Raw genomic sequence first — 25,671 nt, 5'->3', positions numbered from 1 at the left:
ACAGACCTGTTATTGCTAAATCTCGTGTGGCTGAACGCCACTTTTCCCTCTAAGAAGTTGACGCCAACCGCACAGGGCCGCGTAACTACTGAGCATGCCGGAGTCTCGTTTGTTATCGGAATTAACCAGACAAATCGCTCCACCAACTAAGAAAGGCCATGCACCACCACCCACAGAATCGAGAAAGAGCTATCAATCTGTCAATCCTTTCCGTGTCCAGGCCAGGTGAGGTTTCCCATGTTGAGTCAAATTAAGCCACAGGCTCCATTCCTGGTGGTGCTCTTCCATCAGTTCCTTTAAGTTTCAGCTTTGCAACCATACTCCCCCAGAACCCAAATACTTTGGTTTCCCGTTATCTGCTGCACTAATAAGCCAACAGAGCACGAACCAGCTGCTGTCTGTTAGCTTAAACATGTATATAAGGCAACCCAAATTAAAGGGGAAATGCTGCTTTTAACAACCTGGACCTCATTTCTGGCATAAAATACAGTAGTTTACTCACCAATATAAGTCTGGTGTCATTAGAAATCCATAGTTCAAACGATGTGTTCAGTTCAAATCTGAAACAAATATTTTCCTTCTTCTACTAAGGTGGATTAGAACTTTTTGTGGGAAAGAGCACAAACTACTGGACAGGAGGAACCTAGCAGTCAATGTGACTCACTAATTTGAAAATGCAGCTCTTTCAACCAGATGTGTGTTGCTGTGACATGTCAATCATCTGTGTCCAATCAGATTTCAGGAAAGTCCAGTGAAACCCTGGCCTCCGATCTAGCTCCACCCATGCCAGGAAGTGTTTGACATTTGATCATTTTCTGTTTCACTGTGAGAATTCTGAGTGAGTGAGAATTCTGCACTTCCTGTTTGAGTGTGAGCTTGCCACTGAGTTCCTGGGAGATTCCATGGGATCTTGTCTGTCAATACAGGAAGTGTTTGACATTTGAACATTTTCTGTTTTACTGTGGATTTGAAATTTGGCACTTCCTGTTTAGGACTCCCTGTACCATAAGTGAGCTTCGCTCATATCAATCGCCTTTAAATTCTACAGTAAATAATTGAATGAATGAATTAATTTATTTATTCAGCACACACAGACTCAAAAAAGCAAAGAAAATTCATGAAGGAAACAATTTAACAATGTACATATGTGCCCAAAGGGTGTAGGCAGAAGCAAAAGTCTATGGTTGTCGAGGACTTGACAATCAAAATTGTATCTTCTGCACTTACAAATTATTCAGATATTTCTCACATGTTATCTAGTGGATGTTTGTCTTCGGCAAACAATTGTAACGTGATATCACAATACCTGCCTAAGGTCAAAGCATTATTGTGTTTTTCAAATGTTCCACACCCTGCTAAAGACTCAAAGAAAGCACTTTAAAAGAGAAGGTGCTGGGTCAGAGGGTGCAACAGCGTGTGAGAGAAGGATAAATGTTCAGACATATAGCAGGACCTCTGACAGACAACAAAGAGCAAACGCCACGAAAGGTAGGTCATGCACAACTCACAAGTCCATCGACTACTGCCACTGTCTAGAGTTTTGAAGGAATATAGATATTTTGTAAAAATAAACCTGTATATTTTTTCATCGTTATTGCTTTAAATGGTTTGAGAAGTTTCCAGTTCACTTTTTGAGTGTGCCAGAGATGTCAAAGTATCTTTATTAGTCTCCATAGGGAGAAATTTGTGTTGGGCAGAGGGTCTGCTGCACAAACAACACATCCAACACATAGCACCCATCCATCCAAAAAATTACATAATAGATGAAAATTAAAACCCAAATAACAAAATCATATCAGCATCTCAGCGCAAATTCAGCTCCACGTGACCTTATACTATCTTTTCTGTCCACCCTGAGCCATCTGCTCATTTATGAGCTTCACTGACAGTTTGTATCAGTTATATTTACAAAGAGGAACTTTGTACCACTTCCTGAGTAAAATATATTCACAAATTAAAAAACTGTGGCTATGGTACCCAGAATTATTCTGTGAAAAAAAAAGCTATAAATAACACTGTAGGACAAGCTCTCAACTGTATTTTATAAAATTGTTATTTACAAAAAATTACATTTTAAACAAGTCAATCCATCATTTTCCCTGCTAAATTAACATTATCATTGACTTTATGCTCTAAATGACATATGACATATGTTTGGTTTCTAGGTTTGTGAGTTGCATTTTATTTGCTGATGATATGACTGTGAGGATCATTTGGGACAGGTTCTGGACATGATGGAGAGGGAACTACAGAAGTTCAAAGAATGGTCTGATTCAAATGAATTATCACTTCATTTTAGTAAATTAAAGTGTATCATATCTGGAAATAAGCCCAAGAATTTATGCAGAAATGTATTAGTACACGATACTGAAATTGAACTTGTAAGTGAAACTAAATTTCTTGGTGTTGTTATTGATGATAAATTAAGTTGGAAAACATATGAATTATGTTAAATGTAAAATGTCAAAAGCCACTGAAATTTTGTATAAAGCACAAGACCTCCTCTCCCAACACTCATTAGCTACCTTATATCATTCATTTGTAGTTGATCATTTGGCTGCTCCTGTTTTTATTTGGGGTCGCCACAGCAGATACAGCCAGATCCACATTGGTATTTGGCACAAGTTTTACCCCCGGATGCCCGTCCTGCCAGTTTCACCTGGAGAAACACACACAGCTGCTGGTGTTCCAAAGAGGTCTCCCATCGAAGTTCTAACCACAACCTGCACTGCTTAGTGTCTGAGATCTGAGACTAGTTTTATTTTAAGTTGTTTTTTCCACCAATTGTTCACATTTCTGCAGCTGTTCAGTCATCAGCTGTGCATGTAATTTTTTATGGTCAGGTTAAATTTATATATCAACAGAAATAAATCATCAATGTTCTTCAGACTACAATCAGCAAAGTGTTTGTATTGAGTCCTGATATATCCTCAACTCACTCTTTTCTAGGTTTATTTTGTGATCCTACCGGTAAGGTTGTAAAACCTCTGAATCACCTCAGAAGGAAACCAACACTTTCCAGGATGTGTGAATGTCAAAGAAGAAAAACAAATGTGCAGCACTGGGTGACTCTGCTGTCAGCATTTTTAGAGATCTTGCTCTTCACTGGGTTCCTGCTCTGCTGGGCTTCTCTGGTGTTTGTCTTCAAAGTCAATGGCTACTTTTCCGAACACTGTACAAACATCACAACAAAAAACCACTCTGTCTATAGAGGTACGGACAAATACATCATTCACTTTCTCTGTTTTACTCACTTGTGCATAGACTGTATTTTCCAAATTCTAAAAATGCATCCTGAAGAGGAAAACTCCACATATGAGTTGTAGTGGAGCACAAATCACACATTTTTCTATATTATCAGCTCTTTGATATTTTGTGCACTGTTGAAATGTACTTTTTAACAATGGAGATTTATTCTTTTATTATTAGTTTATTTTATCATGGAAGTAGAGAAACAAATGTAGCACCAAGTTTTGGACAAGAAAACAACAACAAAGTTAGCCCTGAGATTTGGACTACAAAATAATGGACTAGAGGATAAGCTAGTCTTTTGGACCAAAAATCATATCAAAAACAAATAAAAGTGTAGGGTTTCTCTTCCCTTAGCTGACTGAATAAAACTGTCTAACTGTTTTTTAAATCTTGCCTTGTTGCTAATCGACTGCAAGATCTATATTTTATAGAAGCTATTTTGTTGAAATAGTTCCAGACATGGGATATGTGGGCTATGTCTTGATTGTTCAACTTAACCGGTTGTTTTTCAAACCTTCGCAGCAATAACAGTGCAGCACCAACGATGCATTTTCATTTTGAGAGCAGCATGACTTTGTCAGCGATAATCGGAGCAGCTACAAAATGTAAGGGTTGGAAAATTATTCAGATTAATTGATCAAAATATATGTTAATCTTTAACCTTATTTTGTGATGTTTGATATCGGAAGTAAAGAACCCAAACTCCTCTCGTACATACGTGGCACAACAGCAGCGTCCAAGATTAGAAGTTGGTATTCCATTTCTCTACTTCCATGGTTTTGTTTAGTGCTTTGATTCCTGGGAAAGTCCAGTATTCATAGCCATTAGAATGTTATTAGAATTACATAAATAAGTTATGTTTCGGTTTATAGGTCACAACTGCGTATAAGACACAGGACCTCCTAAACTCGTAAAAAAAAACCTTTGGAAAATGCGGTATTTGCAGGCCACTGACAAAGCTTCTATAAAATAGAACACCATGCTTGTAGAGCGCAAACCTCCGCCAACACTAGTTTTCAATTCCACAAATTTTTACCTTAGGAAAAAAAAGATTAAAATATCAAAATTAGAATCGATTTTTCATAACTTCAAATATAATACAAAATATAAATCAAAAGGGATTTTCAATGTCAGATCAAATTTACAAATTGAATCACTTCTTGCCTATCAGGATATGAACCTTCAGTAAAAGTTTCATAACGATATATGAAAAATTATGGGCTCCAGACTGTTCACAAACAGACAAACATACCAACAGGGGCGAAAACAGTTTGAGGAGGTACATAACATACACAAATGCAACACATTTTGTTCCCAGTTTTCATGCATTGGATTACAATATTGAAGTCATGATCATTATGCACGTGTGCATTGTACTCCAAAATGTGCTGGTTTATTAAGTAAGTAAATAAGTAAACTTTATTTATATAGCGCTTTTCACAGACAGGGGTCACAAAGCGCTTTACAAGGTAAAACAATAAAAATATACAGTAAAACACTCAGTACTAAAAGATTATTGGCCATGAAAAGCCTGTTTAAAAAGTAGAGTCTTTAGTTGCTTTTTGAACATCTCAACAGAGTCCAGGGATCGCAGGGATGGAGGGAGTTCGTTCCAGAGACGAGGCGCTACGGCTTTAACGCAATTTGACAGATGTCACACTTTTTGAGGGAGTGTGCGACTGGTATGCTGACTACAGGAATGTTGACTGTGAACTAAATATTCATTTCTCTTACCAAATATGCCTCCAACATCATTTAAAACCAGTCTGACAACTGCAGAGCAGATATAAACCACACCAGCCATCACATCCAAATTCTTCCACTAGGAAAGATCATTTTTCAAGATCAAATACACATTTTAGACTGGGCTTTTATTGTGAACAGTTCAAGGCAAATTTTTGCAATAATCAGGCTCTTAAATCAGTATCTTGATCTGCCACAGCAGCCAGGTGAATTTTGCAGTGGAACCACAAGACTGAATTAAAAAGAAGCACCAGTGTTGCTCCCTTATACACTATCTGCTGGTTGTTAGTTCAGGTTAACAACTGGAAGATAGTGCATATGGCTTTATACATGAAAGGCGAGAGAGCATGAATCCCCATCGCTAAACAATGAATAATAAATAATAATAATGGCTTTTAGAGGCTCTTAGAGGCAGAATATTTGGCTAATGAGGCTCATCTCTGAGTGTGGCACTAATTTCGATAAGTTCAAAATTTAGCAAAACAGCTTGGCGCAGTTCGTGTACAGGGTACTACGAGGACACACAAGGACGTTAGTGGTGAGTACAGGGCTGTAAGAAGCCCATTATATGAGTACCTGGCAGCTACGAGGACAGGACAGGCTATTTTGATAGGATATTTTGACTCTGCATTCTCGCACACTTCTTCATGACAGTCCCACCCGATTTGTTCATCTGGATGCCATGCTGTGTGCACTGGACAGTGCGGCTTAATAATTTTCTCTCAGAAAACACCTGATGAAACTGATGATTTGGTAAAACAGTTGCATGTTCATTCCTTCTTATGAGCAGCTGTAAAAGTGTGTTTATGATAGCTTTAACATCTCATTATAATCGATCAGATGAGCTGCGCTGTGTGCACTGACTCAATGACTCACATGCAGTGTTTTTTAATTGTGCAATGTTCATATACGTGGCTCATTGTTCAAATAATCACTGAATTTCTGACAAATCCATACGTGGCTCATTATTCGTGGGCTCAAGGTCTCATCACTGCTTTTTGTATATGATGTGGTCATGTTGGCTTCATTGGCCGGTGACCTCCAACACTCACTGGATCGGTTCACAGCCGAGTGTGAAGCGGCTGGGATGAGGATCAGCACCTCTAAATCTGGTGCCATGGTTCTCAGCAGGAAACTGATGGATTGCTTACTACAGGTTGGGAATATGGTCTTGCCCCAAGTGAAGGAGTTCAAGTACCTCGGGGTCTTGTTCACGAATGAGGGGACAATGGAGCTTGAGATTGGCCAGAGAATCGGTGCAGCAGGGGCAGTATTGCATTCGCTCTACTGTACTTTTGTGACAAAAAGGGAACTGAGCCAAAAGGTGAAGCTCTCGATCTACTGGTCAATCTTTGTTCCTACTCTCACCTGTGGTCATGAGGGTTGGGTCATGACTGAAAGAACTACCTCATGGGTACAAGCAGCCGAAATGTGCTTCCTCAGGAGGGTGGCTGGTGTCTCCCTTAGAGAAAGGGTGAGAAGTTTGGTCATCCTTGGGGAGCCCAGAGTGGAGTCTCTGCTCCTTTGCATTGAAAGGAGCCAGCTGAGGTGGTTCAGGCATCTAGTAAGGATGCCCCCTGTGCGTCTGCCTAGGGAGGTGTTCCAGGGATGTCCATCTGGGAGGAGACCCTGGAGAAGACCCAGGACAAGGTGGAGAGATTATATCTCCATACTGTCCTGGGAACACCTCAGGTTCCCCCAGTCAGAGGTGGTCAATGTGGCCCGGGGAAGGGAAGTCTAGGGTCCCCTGCTGGAGCTGGTGCCCCCGTGACCCAAACCCAGAAAAACGGTTGAAGATGAGTGATGAGTGATTATTTGGTGGGACCAGTGCTTAAATCCTCGGAATGTTTCAGAGGGGAGGATTTTTTTTTTTTTTTTTTTGGTTACCAGAACTTTGATAGTAATGTTAGCACAAACATTCTGAGAATGTCAGAACTGTTTTGGGAACATTTTTCAGGAAAGTTTCTTTTTGGTTCCTTGAACATTTGACAATAATGTTAACACAAACATTTTGAGAATGTTACTCCTAACATTCTGGGAACATTTTTCAGGAAAGTTTCTTTATGGTTCCCAGAACATTCTGGTAATCAGAATCTGAATCAAATTTATTGCCAAGTAAGTTCTCATATACAAGGAATTTGATCTGATGTCATTGGTGCATAAACAGCAATAAAAGAAAATACTTCTGTAATAAGTAATAGGCACATAAACAACAATAAAAAGAAAAGGAAAAATACTTCTGTAAGAAATGAAGGACTCAGATTGACAAATGGGCAAAAATATGTTTACTGTCAGATATATATAGGGGAATGGGGCTGTGCAGGTATGCATATGAAGAGTTAGGGATGATCAGTCTGTACTTGGTTGGAGTGGAGAAGGCAGGGTAAATGGTGTCTAGCATTATTTATAAGTTTAGCTGTGGACAGAAAGAAGCTGTTTTTGTGTCTTGAGGTTTTCATCCTGATGGACCTCAGCCATCTGCCAGAGGGGAGGGTGACAAAAAGTTTCCTTGCTCACCTCAGTTTTCAATTTATTTTTATTTATATAGCATCAAATCACAACAAAGTTCCATCAAGGTGCTTCACACAAGTAAGGTCTAACCTTACCAACCCCCAGAGCAAGAACATAGGCGACAGTGGTATGGAAAAACTCTTCCAGATGATTTGAGGAAGAAACCTCAAGCAGACCAGACTCAAAGGGGTGACTGTCTGCTTGGGCCATGCTACCAACACAATTTACAAAACAATTCACAAAACTAATATACAGGAAATGTTGCTGGTGCACAGAAACAGATACCACTCCCATCTCTGGATGGAGCCATACCTCAAACAGAGAGAAAAAATACAAAGTCAGACATCAGAAAGACAACAAATACAGTATAATTTGTCAGCATTAAGCAACAAGAAAAGCAGAAGAAATACTAGGGTGATCGCCGGCCACTAGCCCAAAGCGTCACTAAAAGACGCAGAATCTCGATAAAGATGAGGCTGCAGCACCGCTCCATTTCCTCATAAAATGAATTTAAAAGATTCATAAAAGAGAATTTAAAAGCATAGTAACATACTATTCCACTATCCCAGCCATACGAAAGGGAAAATAAGTGCTTCTTAAGTGTGGATTTGAAAGTCTCTACAGAATCTAACTGTTTTATTGATGCAAGGAGATAATTCCAAAAAGCATCTCTGATCATGCACCAAAAAAGGTACATGATAAGAGAAAGCTCTGTGACCTGCAGATTTTTATTCTCCCTAGGGACACAAAGTAGTCCTACACCCTGAGAACGCAGAGCCTGGGCCAGTATGTAGGGTTTAAGTAGGTCACCTAAGTAAGAAGGTGCTAGTCCATGAATAGTTTTATAGGTCATAGAGGAGGATCATTCAATCGTTTATGAATTTTAGGTAAACCATAGAATACTGGGCAGCGAGGGTGGTCACTTAAAAGAAAAGTCTTCTCTTTTTCTGTAATCCAGACTTTTTTATGAGATGAATCAATCATTTCGAAGTTTCAAAATACTACGTCCATAGTTCTATAACCCTGTAACAACAGCAACCCCTTGTCGGCAGGGCAAATGATGATATCCCGATTGGATTGCAACACGTCCCCAGGGAATGCAATGACTTTACAATGGCGGCTGAGGAGTCACACAGGGTAATGGAGCTGGCCGGGACTGGGTTCTTCCTGAAGTCAACAACCATCTCCACTATCTTGAGGGCATTGACCTCCAGATTGTTCTGTTTGCACCAGGGCACCAGGTGATCGATCTCCCGTCTGTAGGCAGACTTGTTCCCATCAGAGATGAGTCAGATGAGGGTTGTATTGTCTGTGAACCTCAGGAGATTTACAGACTGGTGACTAGAGGTGCAGCTGTTGGTGTACAGGGAGAAGAGTAGGGGGAAAGAACACAGCCTTGGTGGGATCCGGTACTGATGGACCGTATGTTGGAGCCATGCTCCCCCAGCTTCATGTGCTGCCTTCTGTTGGACAGGAAGTCAGTGATTCACCTGCAGGTGGAGTCGGGCACACCAAGCTGAGAGAGCATGTCCTGCAGCAGGGCCGGGATGAATGTATTGAAAGCAGAGCTAAAGTCCACAAACATAATCTTGGCATGGGTTCCTGGGGAGTCCAGATGCTGGAGGATGAGGTGGAGGGCCATGTGGACAGCGTCGTCAGCTGACCTGTTGGCTCTGTAGGCAAACTGCAGGGGATCCAGGTGGGGGTCAGAGATGACCTTGAGGTGTGTGAGGACAAGGTGCCCGATGATGCATAAAATAACCTAAAGATATGTTTCATCCAAACATTTCTAGAACATTCTGATAAACATTACCTAAAGTCATAATCTAATCACTGACAGAAATTTGGGGAAAGAAAGACAATGAGACTAGAATTAACATATTTGTTAAATTGCCCTCAAGTATAAATATGACTTGTCAAAATATAAAAGGAAGTAATAACATGATGAAAACATTCTAGAAATGTTTCTGATAACCATAACCTAAATATAACCAATATATATATAATGTTACCAAAATGTTATGTGTTAGCTGGGCAAGTCACAATATCTTACCCCCACCTCATCATGGACAGATGTTCAATATTTCAGTGTGTCAAACACGTCCATATATTTGTAGAGTATATTTAGAAGGCTGATAATATATTTCAGAACAGGAAATGTTACTATTGTAGATAACTATAGATGGATACAGAAAGAATATCAACATGGTTCACTGTCAGTGAAACTGGGCTTCATCTGGGACCATAAGACATCCATGAGAAATAGACTTTAAAAGTTGCTCTAACCTGATTGGGCCTTGTCACGGTTTGGATAAGCTTTAATCAGTGCTGCCCTGCAGGAATGTTACCATTAAAGGGTGGGGAGAAAGATATTCAGGGGGGAAGATATACTGTTAAACCAGATTTGAGGTGAATTGGAAACTTTATAATTGTCCAGTTGTCCCTTGTTAAAGAGATCTCGATCTCAGCTGGATAAACCTGGTTATAAAAGGTTCAATTAAATTCAATTTTGTGTGCCTTGAAGATATCTTCTATCATTTACTTCACTCATGAAAAATGGAAGCGAAAACAAAGGTGTCACATTTTTATTTTTGATGTTTCTAAATGTGATCATGTTGAAGGTTTGAATACTTACCTCTTTTCCTCGTTTATGCCTGTCTTTCCTTTGTACAGATTGTCGCGGTCAGGATAATGACTTCTCAAACGTCTTGTTGATTGCTACCTTTCTCAATTCTGCATCCTTCTTCCCAAGTGGATTTGTATTTGACCACTGTGGAACAATGGTAACAAGGATAATTGCTATGTAAGCACAAAAATTGCATTTTATTCTTTGTTCTGCATTTTGTCCTTCATACAAGTGTCATACTGTGCTACTTGTACAAAGCCCAAGTTTTCATTTGTCCACATTACAAAATAATTATTTTTTTAAATGCCCTGATTGTCTTGGACCTTGTCTGCACATGCAAACATTAGCATTTCCTTAGTAACAGAACCCATCTGCATAAAGACAGTAAGGACCTCAGCAATCTGACATCTGACCCCAGTGACTTTGACTTTCACTCAAATGATTGACCTCTGGCTGACCTTCACTGGGCAATTTTGGAATGCACATATTGTTAAATTCCTTGACCATCACCAAAATAAATTCTTTAAGTTCAATTTCATGGTTGACCTTCATTGACAGACCAAGTTTGGTATAAATCAGCAAATGGACCTGAGACCGGAATCCATGACCTTTGCCCTCTTTGGTAAATTTGATCTTGCAGGGCAATTCTGGAACTTACCTCCATATGTGTAGCATGTTTGCGCTAAATTGAAGTGAAAAAAAACAAAACAAAACAGCATTTTGACCTGTGACCCCAATGACCTTGACTCCAGTGAATGTCCTTTTCTGAATTTGGTGTCATGCATGAATTTCCAGAACCCACCTCCATATGTGTGTAAAGTTTGGCCGGTGTTACAGTAAAGAAAGAAAGTTCAAGTTTTTGTTTTTGTTTTCTTTTTAACCTTTGACGCCATTGAGCTTGAGCTTTTCCAGAACCAACACTTTCCTGGCAAATCTGGACTGGACATTCATCCACATGGCAAGTCTGGTGGAAACTGGGCAAATGACCCGGGAGATGTAGAGGAACAAACAAACACTGGTGAACTTTTACCACCAATTCATTCCCAAAGCTGCTGTGGTCATGAGGTCCCTCCATGAGGCCATGAAGGCAAAAATCAACCAAACACCCGGTGGATTGGTCCACTGAGACAGAAAGGGCATTCGCAGATGCTTAAGCTGCTCTGGCTGACGTGATGATGCTGGAACATCCGTCACTGGAGGTCCCAGAATTAATCACCACAGATGTGTCAGACTATCATGTGGGTGCAGTGCATGAGCAGTGGGTGAATGGTGCCTGGCAACTGCTTCCTTTCTTTCGACAACAGTTACGCCCCAGTGACTTGGAGCTGCTTACCCTTAACCTCACTGTTCAATGCTTCAGTTCATTGCTGGAGGGCCGGCAGTTTACAGCTTTCATTGATCACAAACCATTGCTATTTGCCACGGCTAAGATGTCTAACCTTGGACCACGTGCCAACAGCGACACCTCTCTTACATCTCAGAATTCACCACAGATACAATATGTTGGTCTTTGCTGTCCCACTGTTGTGAAATTTTTGTGATGAAGCCAGCAGAGAAATGAGACCAGTGAGCAGGGACCATCAGGAATCAATATACAATGCAGAGAGAAAGATTTAATTGCAGTTTAAGCACATTAACAGGTATACCTGGAGGGACTCCCAATGCACATGCAAACAAACATAAAACAGAGAGTCTTCTGATCTTTGCAACCCCGAGAGCCATGTTAAGGTCCCCTGCCTTAGTAAAACAAATCCATAATACAGACATGGCCTTCAGTCAGTCTGGGAAACAATCAGATGTTTTGGACTCGGAGAAACATCACCTGTTCTATCAACACAGGCCAGCAGGCGATGGATGAGCCTGACCAGTATGCAGACATGGGGGAAAAATAATTTTTCACTGACACCCCAAGCAGTGCAGAGAAAATAGCCTGCTAGCCCTCTCAGCATCAGAAAGTTCCAACATCTTGAACAAGTAAGCCTTTAGAGCTGCATACTTATCCACTGCAGGGGGATTTTCAGGAGACTAACCACTCTTGACGATGTGCAACTTCTGAGGGTTGACATGACATAATAGTATTTGGTATTGTCCACAGTAATCTCACATTATGCAAATTTCGCCTTCATCTCAGCAAACCAAGCCAAAGCTGGCTATTCCATAAACTGTGGAAGCTTCAACGACACAGCATTTGCCATCATGATAATTCAGAATGTCCTTTAAAAATGACAAAAAGATAATTGTCAGGGTCACCAGTGTGGAAATTGTGATGGGTGAAAAAGATGGACAATTTCCCACAGCGATGTGTCACTTATTCCATGTTCAATGTTCAATTTATTTTCAATTTATTTAATTTATATAGCGCCAAATCACAACAAAGCTGCCTCAAGGTGCTTCACACAAGTAAGTTCTAACCTTACCAACCCCTAGAGCAAGCACACAGGTGACAGTGGTGAGGAAAAACTCCCACTGATGATTTGAGGAAGAAACCTCAAGCAGACCAGACTGCTACCAACACAATTGACAATAAAAATACACATGAAATTTTAGGAGTCCATGCTTGTGTCCAGAATAGCAGGCTTGCAGAAGAAGACACCCACTCCCACTTCTGGATGGAGCCACACCTCAAACAAAGAGAGAAAAATAACAGAATCAGGTGGCAGAAAGACAACAAATAAGGTATAATTTGTCAATATTAAGCAAAAAAAAAAAAAAAAAAAACATAAGAAAAACTAAGGAGATCGCCGGCCACTTGACCTAAGCTTCACTAAAAAACCCAGACCTGCTCTGTTTACTAATAAAATGAATTTAAAGGGTAGGAAGCACAGTACCATAATATGCCAGTATGCTAGGCATATGAAACAGAAAATAAGTGCATCTTAAGTCTGGACTTGAAAGTCTCTACAAGATCTGGCTTTTATTGATGCAGGGAGATCATTTCACAAAGTCGGTGCAAGATAAGACAGCTGTGACCCACAGACTTTTTATTCCAATGTTAATACTAAAAACTGAACAGAACAAACCTTGGCACTTCCCACAATAACACAATAGTAACGGCACAAGAACAGCAACGGAACAGCATCCCTGTAACCCTGATTGAGACACATTATGATGTGTGCAGCATGCACCTCAGCTCATTGTCAAACCTACAACACAGAACACACTTACCATAAATGATAATAGTGCATGGTGAATTATGTCCACAGTGTCCACTACATATTGAATTATGTACAACTGGTTAATGCATATTATCAAATTACTTTATTGTCAATCACTCCAACTCAGAAATAGGTTTTTGATCCAGCTGCATTCTAATTATCTAAGCTAGCTGGATAGATATGCTAAGATTAGCTGGCTATATTGAGGTCTAAACTGTTCAAAGGAGTAATTTGTACTATCCTGTCTTCTAACAATTGCAAACTATAACAACAAAAGTATTCATTCATCACAAAAACTCATTTTTTCACTGACACCCCAAGCCGTGCAGAGAAAATGCTACAGGTGGAAACTCTAAATTATCAATTTAGCTACTTTGTGAACTCCACTGTATAGGTCTGGCCATCCAAAATTTAACCCTTTTGAGAGATGCCATGAGTAAGAATTTTATTATGGATAATACCTGGTACTCATGGCTCATTTCTGGGCCATGGTATCACATCCTGTTAAAACTGCTTATCCCAATTATTGTAATACTGGGCCTGCTGAGTGTTATGGCATCATTCATATGATCATTAATTCAGCAAATTATTTCAGGCACAGTAAACAGCTTGCTGCTAGATCGTGACTATATAGCTCTGTTACAGTCTGATCTTGATACTTGTCGTACCACCTAGATGGGAAAATATAATTGTTGTGATGTCTGGAGAAAACATTGACTCCTCTGAGTGTAAGATGTAATGCATCTATGGATATGACCAAACTGCTGGAAATCTATGAAATGGAAGAGGCAGATTTGTGATAATGGGAATATAGACATTACAATTGATAAACAGGAGGGAAATGTTAGAGAAATTGTAAATATGTGTTATTATTTATAATGTCTTTCTTATACATTGTATGTGGGTTTTCATTTTCTAAGTGAATCACTGATCATTTACTGTGTGAAATGCCTTGTTGTTGTTTTGAGGAGAATGTGAACCTTATCAGCTAAGCTAACTTCTACTGCCTAGAGAAATGAGCTGAGAACAGAAGTGTAAGTTTAATTACCTAACTGTCCCTGAAGAGGAATGGTACGACCCTGTGAAACCAGATGCAGGCAGTTTTGTTTTGACTCTGTCCTTTCTATTTTTGACCACAAAAATGGAGAAAGACAACAAAAAATATGAACAAAATAGATCAGTGGATTTTCTTTGCAACTCTGACAGGTTAAAATGTAATCTATGTTTCTGTCATCATCTATCTGCAGATCTCTTTACACCTGTGGGACACTGATTGTCATTCTGTCAAACAAAGGTTTTTTTTATTTTAATAAATTCTACTTTTCTATCACAGATATGAGCAGCGTAGATTTGCCTCTCAGGCCTCTTATTCTGTTTTCTTTCATACACAGAAACATCTGTGTTACTGTATCCTGCAGAAGTGCTTCTTGGTTTTGCCGGATCAATGCTCTTCATGACCAATGTTCAGGTTTGTGATCAGTCTACATTCAACCACAAAGTGAGTCCTGGCTGATTGCAGTTTTATTTTCAAAGCATTTTGATGCAGGTCTGTCTGAACAAGCAATTAACAGTTTTTCTAAGTGTCCCACTGATATATTTCAGTGCATTAAATATAAGAATCTCCCATTTCTTTTCCATCAGCAACGGTGTTCCCCACAGTTCACCACTTGAGCCTTTATTGTTTACCATTTATGCTATTTATGCTATCTAGTGCAAAAATGTCACCTTTATGGGGCTTTCACACTGTGGGTGCAGATGTGTCGTGCATCGCTCTAAAACAACTTATTTTAACCTTTTGGTCATTTTGACCTCACACTGCCAACTCAGGTACCTAATTACATATGTGTGCATATGTTTTGTGGAAGTTGTAGTGGAACTCAAAACTTGACTGGGACAAGAACAGACAAAAAAAATTGTAAATGCAGATATCATATCAATAATGTGCCAAGAAAAGGACCCCAGGCTGCACAGAGTCAACACAGGGGCTAAAGTCCTTCAAAGATGATTCCAAAGTGGAGTCCAGTGGAGTGTGTATCATTTGGCAGGAAACTGATGACCTTTAACATGCATTCATGTTCACATGTGAAATGTGTGATGAGAAAACTGATGGGAACATAAATGTTCTCTTATTGTCCATTCAGGTGGGGAACCTTTTTTACACTCATCACTCGACCATCATCGGCATATACGAAGGACTCCAAACCACCTCTGCTGGGATTTTTGTCATCATAAAGGTAATGATCTCAGCTGCAAATGTACTTTTACTGGGAATTAACCACAATTTATTTGTATACAAATTTCAATGTTTTTTTTTGTTTGTTTGTTTGTTTTTTCTTAAAGTTGCTGCAGGAAGCAGGAGTGTCAGTCCATTCATCTTTTATTTTCCTGTCAGTGTGTTCCATTATCCCCATCATCCGGACCCTCTTCCTTTTGCCCTCCGGACACATCCCGTACCCGCTGCCAGAAACATACACTTATGGGTCAGAAATATTTCAACCTTGACCTCAGGTTCTATTCCTGCACATTCTTTATGCTTATTCACATATTAAATCTGTCTTCCTTTGACAGGATAAGATGTCCCATCCAAAGGGGAGGAAGAGAAGAGAGGAGCGAGCAGAAGAACCCTGAAAATGGCCGTGTACATAATAAAAATATGGAAAAAGGAATAAAACTTGTGGCTTTGCCATGTGAACAGGATGGTGCACAGACGCAGCATGAGCCCAAGGAAGAGGAAGGTAATAACTTTAAAACAAAACCTACATATGGCTGAAGCTCAGGGAGAAGACACTCGATCGTTTGACTTTCAAAGGAACAAATCAATATAAATTATTTCTCTTGACAGTTGCTGTTTGCTGAGGATCTTCACAATTGGGGCTTGTTTCAGAAAGCAGGTTTAGTTAAAACTCTGAGTTTGTTCAGCCTGAATTGGAGGGAAACTCTGAGTTTTCTGTTTCACAAATTGAGATAAATTAAGGTCAGTCCTTTACTATGGTAACTTAGTCATGAACCTAAGCTGTCCAGAGCATCATTTTGTCAATAAGCCCAAAGGTTCTCTTGCTGTTTCACTTCCTCATTTATTGTTTTGCATAAGCTCTGCCCTTCTTTGATACAAATAAGGTGGTTGGGGGACTCCAAAGGGAAAAAAGTCAGGAACCAAGATAACCAACATTTTGGAATAATCATTGTGGAGTGGTGCAAGGGTTTCTGTTTAGGCATGATGGTCTGCATGGGGTACAGTGAAGTAAATAAGTATTTGATCCACTGTCGATTTTGCTGAAGTTTTTCCACCCACAAAGAATGGAGAGATCTGTAATTTTTTATCGTAGGTACACGTGTTCACCTCTGCTGTAGAAGATCTCCGTTAAACAAAGAAATCTCTCTTGCCGTCAATGATGACAGATGCTGCTGTTGAACAAGGTCTGATAGAATTTTATTTTGTTTTTTCATTTCTGTGAAAAAGTCTCCAGACTGCTTTAGATCCCTTGACTGAGTGCTGGGCTGAGAAAGTTCGAGGGCTGGCATCAGTGTTTCTCTTCTCAGTGCATGAAAGCTCTGTCTGTTTGAATTAGTCCACTCCTTTGATTTATTTATGAAGTGTTGGCTCATTCCCTGAGGCAGCAGTCCAGTTTTTAATGGTGGCTTGCAGTGACGACTCCTGGTGTCTGCTGGAGATTACTTTGTGCCACTGGATTGAAGACCTTTGCCACTGGGTCTAAGTTATTTGCAATTGCAGATTTTCTCATTTTTCTTACCAAGAAAGAATTCATTGTATTTGAAACCTTTGAATGACTATCAAAAGCCCGGAACACTGCAAGTTTAGCAGCAGACTCAGCGAGCATAGTTTCCAGCTTCTGTTGTTCTTTTCATCTCCTTATTTGTTGCCCTCATTCCTCCAAAGCATGTTTTTCCTTTAAAGCTGCCATACAGTCAAGCAGTTTGGCCTTGTCTGCTTTGCAGAAGAAGTAGGGCTTAATATCCCACTGCAAGCATTCTTTCTGCTTGAATGTTTACTGGCTTCATTCAAAATGGAAACTTCCCACAGGTCTGAGGGTCCACTAGTCCTATGGTCCACTAGTCCTATGGTTCACTAGTCCGGGTTAGAGTTAGAGTTAGAGTGAACTTTAAAATCTTTTTTGGGTTGTAATATACACCAACAAATAATATAAAAAGGTAGTACCAGTGGACCCGTAGGACCAGTGACTGTAGGACCAGTTGACCCAAGGATCCTCCCCATCCAAAACACTGTTCTCTGGGATAATACAATCATCAATATTATGGTCATTAGCACCATTAATTTTGACATTTTGTTAAACACATGATACCCATTATTGTACTTTACCAATGATGTCATTACTGTTCAACATTCTGGCTTTGAACCACACCTCGTGTTTTTCTTGTTCAGCCTCAGGTAACATACCCATCACAGAATTGTGGACACACTTTGCTTCATCACATAATTTTACAAGATCATCAAAAAGCAAGTTAAACCTGTAGTTTATCTCCCCTTTCTATTAGCTTTTCCGTCTTTAATTTTATATTACTTGTGTTATTTCGCTTTGCTCTCCTGTCTTTTGCAATTGTTAAATATTTTCAATAAATGCTTTAGCAGTTAATTTAACATGCCTTTTTCTTTGGCCCTTAACTTATCCACGCCACATGAAGTGTCACTCAAATCACCGGATAGCTCAGCTGGCCTTTCCTTGATTTTATCTGCCTCCATAGCACAGATAAAATGTTTGTAACGAGCTCCAAGCAATAAAGTAGAAAAATAAATAGCAAGTTTGCCACAAGGCAGCAACATTACCCACTCTGACCGTCACCAATGCATTGGATTTTTAAACCTGCAGGTTATGTGCTTACAAAACTGATTGGCTATTTTAGTAGTGCAACACGTACCGCTCTTTGGGTGCCATAAATCCAAGGAAGTGATTCCAATGAGCTTTCAACAAACCACGCAATCTGAGAAATTTGAGATTTAGGAGGGAAAATGCCTATCGAGATGTGTCTGCTCTACTGGTTTATGATCACCAAACTCTTTTCAAAATTAAGGCTTCATCTGAGGCTTTATTGTCATCGGATCATTCATTGTTTGTTCGGCAAACACTTCCTCCTGTGCTGGCAGACGTTCCTCATCACATGTGCCAACTGCCCGGTGTCTCTCCGTGTAGCGGGTGCAGTCAGAGTCACGCTCAGCCAATGTTTGGGACACCGGCACGGAACATCAACACTGGCTGTCTTGTCTACCCCCCGCCTGAAGAAAGCGCATTAGAAGATGAGGAAAATGCGCTGGTGCGCTCGTCAGACTTAAGGATTACTTTTTTGCGTCCTCGGCTGATTGTCACCTTGGATTTGGACTTTCTGCCCAACATTTGATGTGGCGGTGGATCCGCCCCATTTTCCCGGAGTGGTCGTCCGTGCCCTCGCCGTGGTGTTCACCATGGCAACCGCCACCAGGTGAGACGTGCTGTACCGTCAGCCGGCTCAGAGATGAACTTGAGCGCGGCCCTGCTTTACGCAAGGTCAGTTATGAAAAAACACTTTTCTTTTAAATGACCTTTTCACGTCCCACAAACTGGATAATATGTGTGTGACAGAGATGTGGATCCATGCCGGTGACCATACTCGTTTTCGGAACTCCTTCCTCCTGATTGTTCATTCTTTAGCTTGCCCCACTCCACCAACAGTGGTGGTGACGTAGCCTCTGTGTTTAAATCTGAACTTCAGTGCTGTTTGTCCCAGCCTGGGATGAGTCACAGCAGCTTTGAGCTGCAGCTTTTTGAAATGAATCTGAGTCTGTCATTTTCCGTCATTTGCGCCGTTGTTTATCATTCATCAAAACACAATAAGGAATTAACTGTAAATGAATTTGCAGACTTTCTGTCTGGGATCGTGGTGAAATACGATCATATTTTAATCTCTGGTGATTTTAATATACATGTCTGTTGTGAATCCCATCCTCTGGACAAGGACTTTTTAAACCTGATTGAGTCCTTTAATTTTACCGAGTGTGTATCTGGCCCAACTCATGAAAAGAGGAATATTTTAGACCTTGTGTTGTCTTATTGATCTTGTGTTGTCTTGTTGATCGCTGTGATTTTTAAAAAAATGTATTTTCATTTATGTAGCACCAAATCACAACAGAGTTGCCTCAAGGTACTTCACACAAGTAAGGTCTAACCTTACTAACACCCAGAGCAACAGTGGTAAGGAAAAACTCCCTCTTAGGAAAAAACCTCAAGCAGACCAGACTCAAAGGGGTGACCCTCTGCTTGGGCCATGCTACAGACATAAATTACAGAACAATTCACAAAACGAATATACAGGAAATGCTGATAGTGCACAGGTCAGGAGGGTTTCCAGCACAAATACCACACCCAACAAAAAAACAGGAAACACTAAGGTCATCGCTGGCCACTAGGCCTAAGCTTCACTAAAAAACCCAGAATTTAGGTAAAGTTGAGGCCGCAGCACGCTGTTTCCTAATAAAATGAATTCGAATGAATGGATCAGGATCACAGCATCAGCCATAGACAGGGTGGGATGACTCTTCGCTATATTTCGCAGGTGGAAGAAAGCAGTCGTCATAATATTTGTGGGGGTCAAAGGACAATGTAGAATCAAAAATGATCCCAGGGTTCTTCACTTTGTCAGTGTGGTGTATGACACACGAGCCTCGGCTAAGTGTTAACTGGTCAAATTGATGCCGATGTCTCACTTGACCAAGAACCATCATTTCAGTCTTATCAGAGTTTAAAAGCAGGAAGTTTCTAGACATCCAAAATCTCACTGATGCAAGGCAATCTTCTGAGGATTTTATGTGAATGAGATTGCCAGCGGTTATCGGCATGTATAACTGATTATCATCAGCATAGCAGTGAAAGGTAATCCCAAAATGCCACAATATGTGCCCAGGGGGTGCTATATAAAGGGAAAAAAGCACAGGGCCTAAGACGGACCCCTGTGGAACCCCAAATTTCATGTCACTAACGTTACAGGTAGTGTTACATCAACTATGCAATGGCACACCCAGTAATCCCAAAGTGATTTTCCGTCTTATCAAGTAGAATATGATGATCCACAGTATCAAATGCAGCACTAAGATCTAACAGCACCAGAACCATAGTGGTGTCCGAATCCATTGCAAGCAGAAAATCATTCACGACTTTAGTGAGAGCCGTCTCTGTGGAATGATATTTTTTAAAAGCAGACTGCGGTGGCTCAAAGAGATTATTCTCAGTGAGATAGTCCACGAGCTGCTGTGACACCACTTTCTCCAGAATTTTAGAGCAAAATGATAGTTTTTATATCGGCCGACAGTTTTTCAATACACTAGGGTCAAGAATAGGTTTCTTAAGTAATGGTTTATTCACTGCAGATTTGAAACATTTAGGAACAGATCCAGAAGTTAAAGAAAGATTAATAATTTCCAGTACAATCGGCCCAAGAATGGGCCACAGGTCCTTAAACAGTTTTGTTGGTATAGGATCAAATAAACAGGTTGTGCTTTTTGTTGACGTTACGAGTTTCGTCAGCATTCCTAGAGAGATACTCTCAAATTCTGTAAATCTAGGTAATACCTCAGTAGTGGCACCCACTTCAATAACAGGGTGTAGTGGCTGGGTTAAGGTATGCAGGGATACTTGAAGCTACGAGTAATGGGGTCCGTGTGGCGACATGCCAAATATCGATCCTTCGCCATGAAATTATGTTCTTCCTTTTGATGGCTTTACTTTTGTCATACCATCATGAAAATTTATACACAGTTCAAGCATGACAACCTCTTACAGGAGCATCACCCATGGGAGGGGCAATATTCCTCTATAGCGCCCTCTTGAAACTTTCAAAACCCCTCCCCTTAGGGTTTTTTCTTTTGCAGTAGGGAGATGAAAATTGGTGCATGTGTGAATTACATAGATGTACAAAAAAGTCTCTTGCACCATTAGTCTACTCCAAACAGGAAGTTGGCCATTTTGAATTTTTGTGTCATTTTGCTGTGATTTCCACACATTGTATTTGAACAAACTCCTCCTAGTGGTTTTGTCCAGTGTACTTCAAATTTCTTTCATATCATCCAGACACTATCTGGATCAAAAGTTATCAAAAGCTTTTTTTCTATGTTGAAGGGTGTGGCTGCTATGGCCGCCATTTGTAACCTTTGCCAAGGAACATCAAGTCATGATAACTCCTTCATGCTTTGTCTGATTGACTTGAAACTTCACATGTGTGATGAGGGTCGGCCCCTGAACACACTTGTCCCCTCTGTTTGTGCAATGAGTGCCCTCGAGTGGATGAACCATCAACCTGTCATAACTCCTTCATGCATTGTCTGATTTGCTTGAAACTTGAACTGTGTGATGACTGTCTGCCCCTGTACACCCCTGCCCAGTTCTGGTCACAAGGGGATGTGCTGGCCTGGGGAGGCAGTGGCGCAAACATGAGGGCCCATATATGACTGCTTGCAGTCCTAGTTGTTATTATTATTATTATTATTATTATTATTATTATTATTATTACATTTCAGGTTTGAAAGTTGAAAGTTTCAAAGTGTTTCCTTATTCCTCTTTTTATTTATTTTTTTATTTGTTTGTTTTTTTCCGCTCTACTTCTGTCCAACAGTTAGTTTCCGGAGTTGTGTGTTTTCTTGGCTCTACATGTTCAGCTTGCTGTGGTTCAGCATCATGTCCTTCTCCCAGGGGTGGTACTTATGCACCCTCAACCCCATGCTGACCCGACTGGCCAAGGGTGACCAAAACCTTCGTGAGTTAGAAAATGATTTTCTGAGTGTTGCATGTAAAGCATGTTGCTGTTCCACACTGACAGCACGCTGATGGTGATGATGATGATGATGATGATGATGATGATGATGCAGACCACTCTGAATTCTCACTCTGAACTGAATGAGTCCAGCCCGTGTTCAAAAGAAGTGTATCACAGATTTTTCTGCAACACAACAGAGGTATATCTGCCCTGTACTCCCACTTTGGGAACTACTGCATTCACCATTTACAAATTACCACCATTTGCACACAAATCCTCTGTTTTCAGAGCTCACAAGTAACTAGAGAAACAAAAAAATCACGATTATTTAATAAAAAAATCATCACTTTAAATTTTATTTGTGCTCTGAGGACTTTCATCAACAGACACACTCATCACACTGTTGGACTGAATTCACCCCAACACACTCTGTTCTTCCCACAGTGAGTCACTACACCAATGTGTTTGCCGTCATCCAGATGAGCGGAATTCTGTTTGCTCCCGCAGTCGGCCTTATCATGGACAGAAACAAGAACAGGCCTCTGGCTGCAGGTCAGTTGTCAAATTCTGTATTCTGTGAATTCGACCTCCAGGAATGTCGACCTCATGGATCTGTGCTGTACTTCATGTGAGTGGAACGTCCTTTCAGACTGTGTTGATGATTACCTTTCTGCCTCTTTCTCAGGGGAGACCAGGCAGGAATCAGACATCCGCTCCTCCATTATCTGCCTCTTCCTCAGTGCCTTCCAGTGCTTTTTATTCTGCATGTGTTTCACCATCCCTGTCCTCCGTCTGCAGTACCTCACCTTCTTCCTGCAAACCATCAACAACTGCTTTATGTTTGTAACAGAGCAATCATTTATCGCTGTTGTGTATGTTCCTACAGACACCACACATATTTTAACAAAAGGAATGAACTTGACTGCACAAAACATACTTTAACACAATCTTTTTTGAACAAAGCTCTACTTTTAAAGTTAATAGTATATCAAGATCTACCAAACCACACCGACAGCCATAGCATAGCCACAATTTATTGTGCAAGAATATCATAACACAATTTCATGGCACAAAGATAAAGTTTTAACAATAATGACAATACATAATTTAAGTAAATGAGCATAGTACAAAGAATAAGCACAAGTATGCCTTGGACTGGCCCATAACAACCTGAATAATACAGTCTCTCATAGTCTGGACAGTAGGAGCAGAGTGCCAGCCGTAAGCAGGCTGCAAGGTCCAAGCACCATCAGTCACGGTGGATCTGTATTTTGACTTGATGATGTCCATATGTGAAAAGGCAGACTCACAGAAATATATTGACCCAAAAAGTGCAGTCAAATTCTGTGCAGTTTGTCCGAGGTTGGGGTACTTCCAGGTCATTCCAGATTTGCACGTTCATGTCAGGTGTTGCTCTGGATTTGAGCTCAGTATCATTTTTCAGTGTGAGGATCTCATTCTCAATAGCACAGCTATCCAGGTTGAAGAGTGAAGCCACTTTGGACATTACACAATCCACATCTACAACAGGCTCAATGGATGCAAAGTCAGTAAAGTGCCTGTCAAATTCTGACATGATGCTCTGCACTTGTGGACTCTCAATCTCCGCACAGTCTTTGCCCTGATGCTTAAGTTCTGTGTCCATGTGTGAAATGTTCCGCAGATCACACTGTTACAACCTGCTTGATAGCAGGTGTATCTTGCTTTTAAACGTGTTCACGGAGCTGATCATGTTGATGATGTTTTTGTCCTCACCTTGCAGCTCTAGATTCAACTTATTGTGTATGTTAATCAGATCAGTAAGAAAGACTAAATCCAAGAGCCACTGACTGTCTTCTGGATGTGCATATTCAGCATGGTTTGAACGTTATAGAAAATCTTTAATTTCGGGCAACAATTCAGAAAGCCGTACCAGAAATTTAGCTCTGCTGAGCCATCTAACATCTGTGTGCAGCAGCAGATCTGTGTCTACATCTGTCTCCTACAGCTACGCATGGAATAATTGTCTCCCCAGACTTCTGACCCAAACAGAACATGCAGTCTTATTAGCCACATCCATCACATCTTCCATATTTATAGACTGTTGTGCTTCTAACTGCCTTTTTAATTCCTGGACTTTTCAGGTGTGCAGAGGTTATTTAGCCAGTACGTTTACATTGTAGCTCTTGTGGTTCTTCTTGACATGATGATTCATATTCCCTTTCTATGGTAAAGCCACATTTACATTGCAAAAAAATCTTCCTCCCACTCTAAATGAAAATCATACATTTTAGTTTTTTAGCTTCCACCACTGTTTTATCCACTCGCTCTAATCGAGCTTCTTGCACAGTTTTGAGTCCTTAGTTACAACCTAGCAATCATACTCTGCATGTGCACATACAAAGAAGTGTGTGAGATTTTTTATTATTATTATTATGTGATTTACTGGTTTGGCATGCTGGCTGTAACATATCTTAGGTTCATACTGTCTTCAGTGACACAGAAATCAAAGTAAAAAAAAAAAACAAATCATCTCACCCAGTATCATCAACATGCTATCACAAGTTTTTGATTTACATGTTGTGATGTTCCAAATATTCATCATATTCACAATCTAGAATTTAAAATTCTTCTTCTTACTTATAAGGTTTTGAATAATCAGGTCCCATCTTATCTTAGGGACCTCGTAGTACCATATTACCCCATTAGAGCGCTTCGCTCTCAGACTGCGGGCTTACTTGTAGTTCCTAGGGTTTGTAAGAGTAGAATGGGAGGCAGAGCCTTCAGCTTTCAGGCTCCTCTCCTGTGGAACCAGCTCCCAATTCAGATCAGGGAGACAGATACCCTCTCTACTTTTAAGATTAGGCTTAAAACTTTCCTTTTCGCTAAGGCTTATAGTTAGGGCTGGATCGGGTGACCCTGGACCATCCCTTGGTTATGCTGCTTTAGACGTAGATTGTGGGGGGTTCCCATGATGCACTGTTTCTTTCTCTTTTTGCTCCGTATGCATCACTCTGCATTTAATCATTAGTGATCGATCTCTGCCCCCCTTCACAGCATGTCTTTTTCCTGGTTTTTTCCCTCAGCCCCAACCAGTCTCAGCAGAAGACTGCCCCTCCCTGAGCCTGGTTCTGCTGGAGGTTTCTTCCTGTTAAAAGGGAGTTTTTCCTTCCCACTGTTGCCAAGTGCTTGCTCATAGGGGGTCGTTTTGACCGTTGGGGTTTTTCATAATTATTGTATGGCCTTGCCTTACAATGTGGAGCGCCTTGGGGCAACTGTTTGTTGTGATTTGGCGCTATATAAGAAAAAAGTTGATTGATTGATCTCAGTTCCAGAATATATTCCAGATCACCTCCACAATTTAATCACATACAGTTTTGTTCAAAATAATAGCGGTGTGATTAAAAGTGAGTAAAGCTCAAAATCGTTCTAATCACTTTTATTTCCATACATGCAAATACATTGGGAACACGGTACTACATTCTATTTCAAATCAAAACATGAAGAAAAATTTATCAAATTTGTTATTGCTTTGCAGAATAAAGAAAAAGGAATATTAGGCTGTTTCAAAAAATAGCAGTGTCTGCATTTTTCTTTCTATGACACTAATTCCACCCTTACACATGACTCTTATTCATGAATGACGGC

At 40.4% G+C, this 25,671-nt stretch overlaps 1 protein-coding gene across 1 annotated transcript in view; it reads left to right on the top strand.

Annotated features, from left to right (window-relative positions):
• The first annotated feature begins 3,023 nt into the window (after nucleotides 1–3,023).
• LOC117526669 (solute carrier family 43 member 3-like) overlaps nucleotides 3,024–25,671 on the top strand; it is a 50,884-nt gene continuing 28,236 nt past the window's right edge. Inside the window, exons 1-10 of the mRNA XM_034188722.1 lie at nucleotides 3,024–3,213; nucleotides 10,180–10,309; nucleotides 14,535–14,581; nucleotides 14,679–14,755; nucleotides 15,429–15,521; nucleotides 15,628–15,767; nucleotides 15,856–16,022; nucleotides 21,904–22,044; nucleotides 22,489–22,596; nucleotides 22,730–22,916. Of these exons, the coding sequence (XP_034044613.1) occupies nucleotides 3,024–3,213; nucleotides 10,180–10,309; nucleotides 14,535–14,581; nucleotides 14,679–14,755; nucleotides 15,429–15,521; nucleotides 15,628–15,767; nucleotides 15,856–16,022; nucleotides 21,904–22,044; nucleotides 22,489–22,596; nucleotides 22,730–22,916 (1,280 nt within the window). The remainder of the gene's footprint in view (nucleotides 3,214–10,179; nucleotides 10,310–14,534; nucleotides 14,582–14,678; nucleotides 14,756–15,428; nucleotides 15,522–15,627; nucleotides 15,768–15,855; nucleotides 16,023–21,903; nucleotides 22,045–22,488; nucleotides 22,597–22,729; nucleotides 22,917–25,671) is intronic.

This window comes from Thalassophryne amazonica, chromosome 15 (assembly GCF_902500255.1).
Source record: "Thalassophryne amazonica chromosome 15, fThaAma1.1, whole genome shotgun sequence".
Classification (NCBI taxonomy): domain Eukaryota; kingdom Metazoa; phylum Chordata; class Actinopteri; order Batrachoidiformes; family Batrachoididae; genus Thalassophryne; species Thalassophryne amazonica.
Note: the sequence above shows the minus strand (reverse complement) of the source record. Positions and strands in the feature narration are given on the sequence as shown.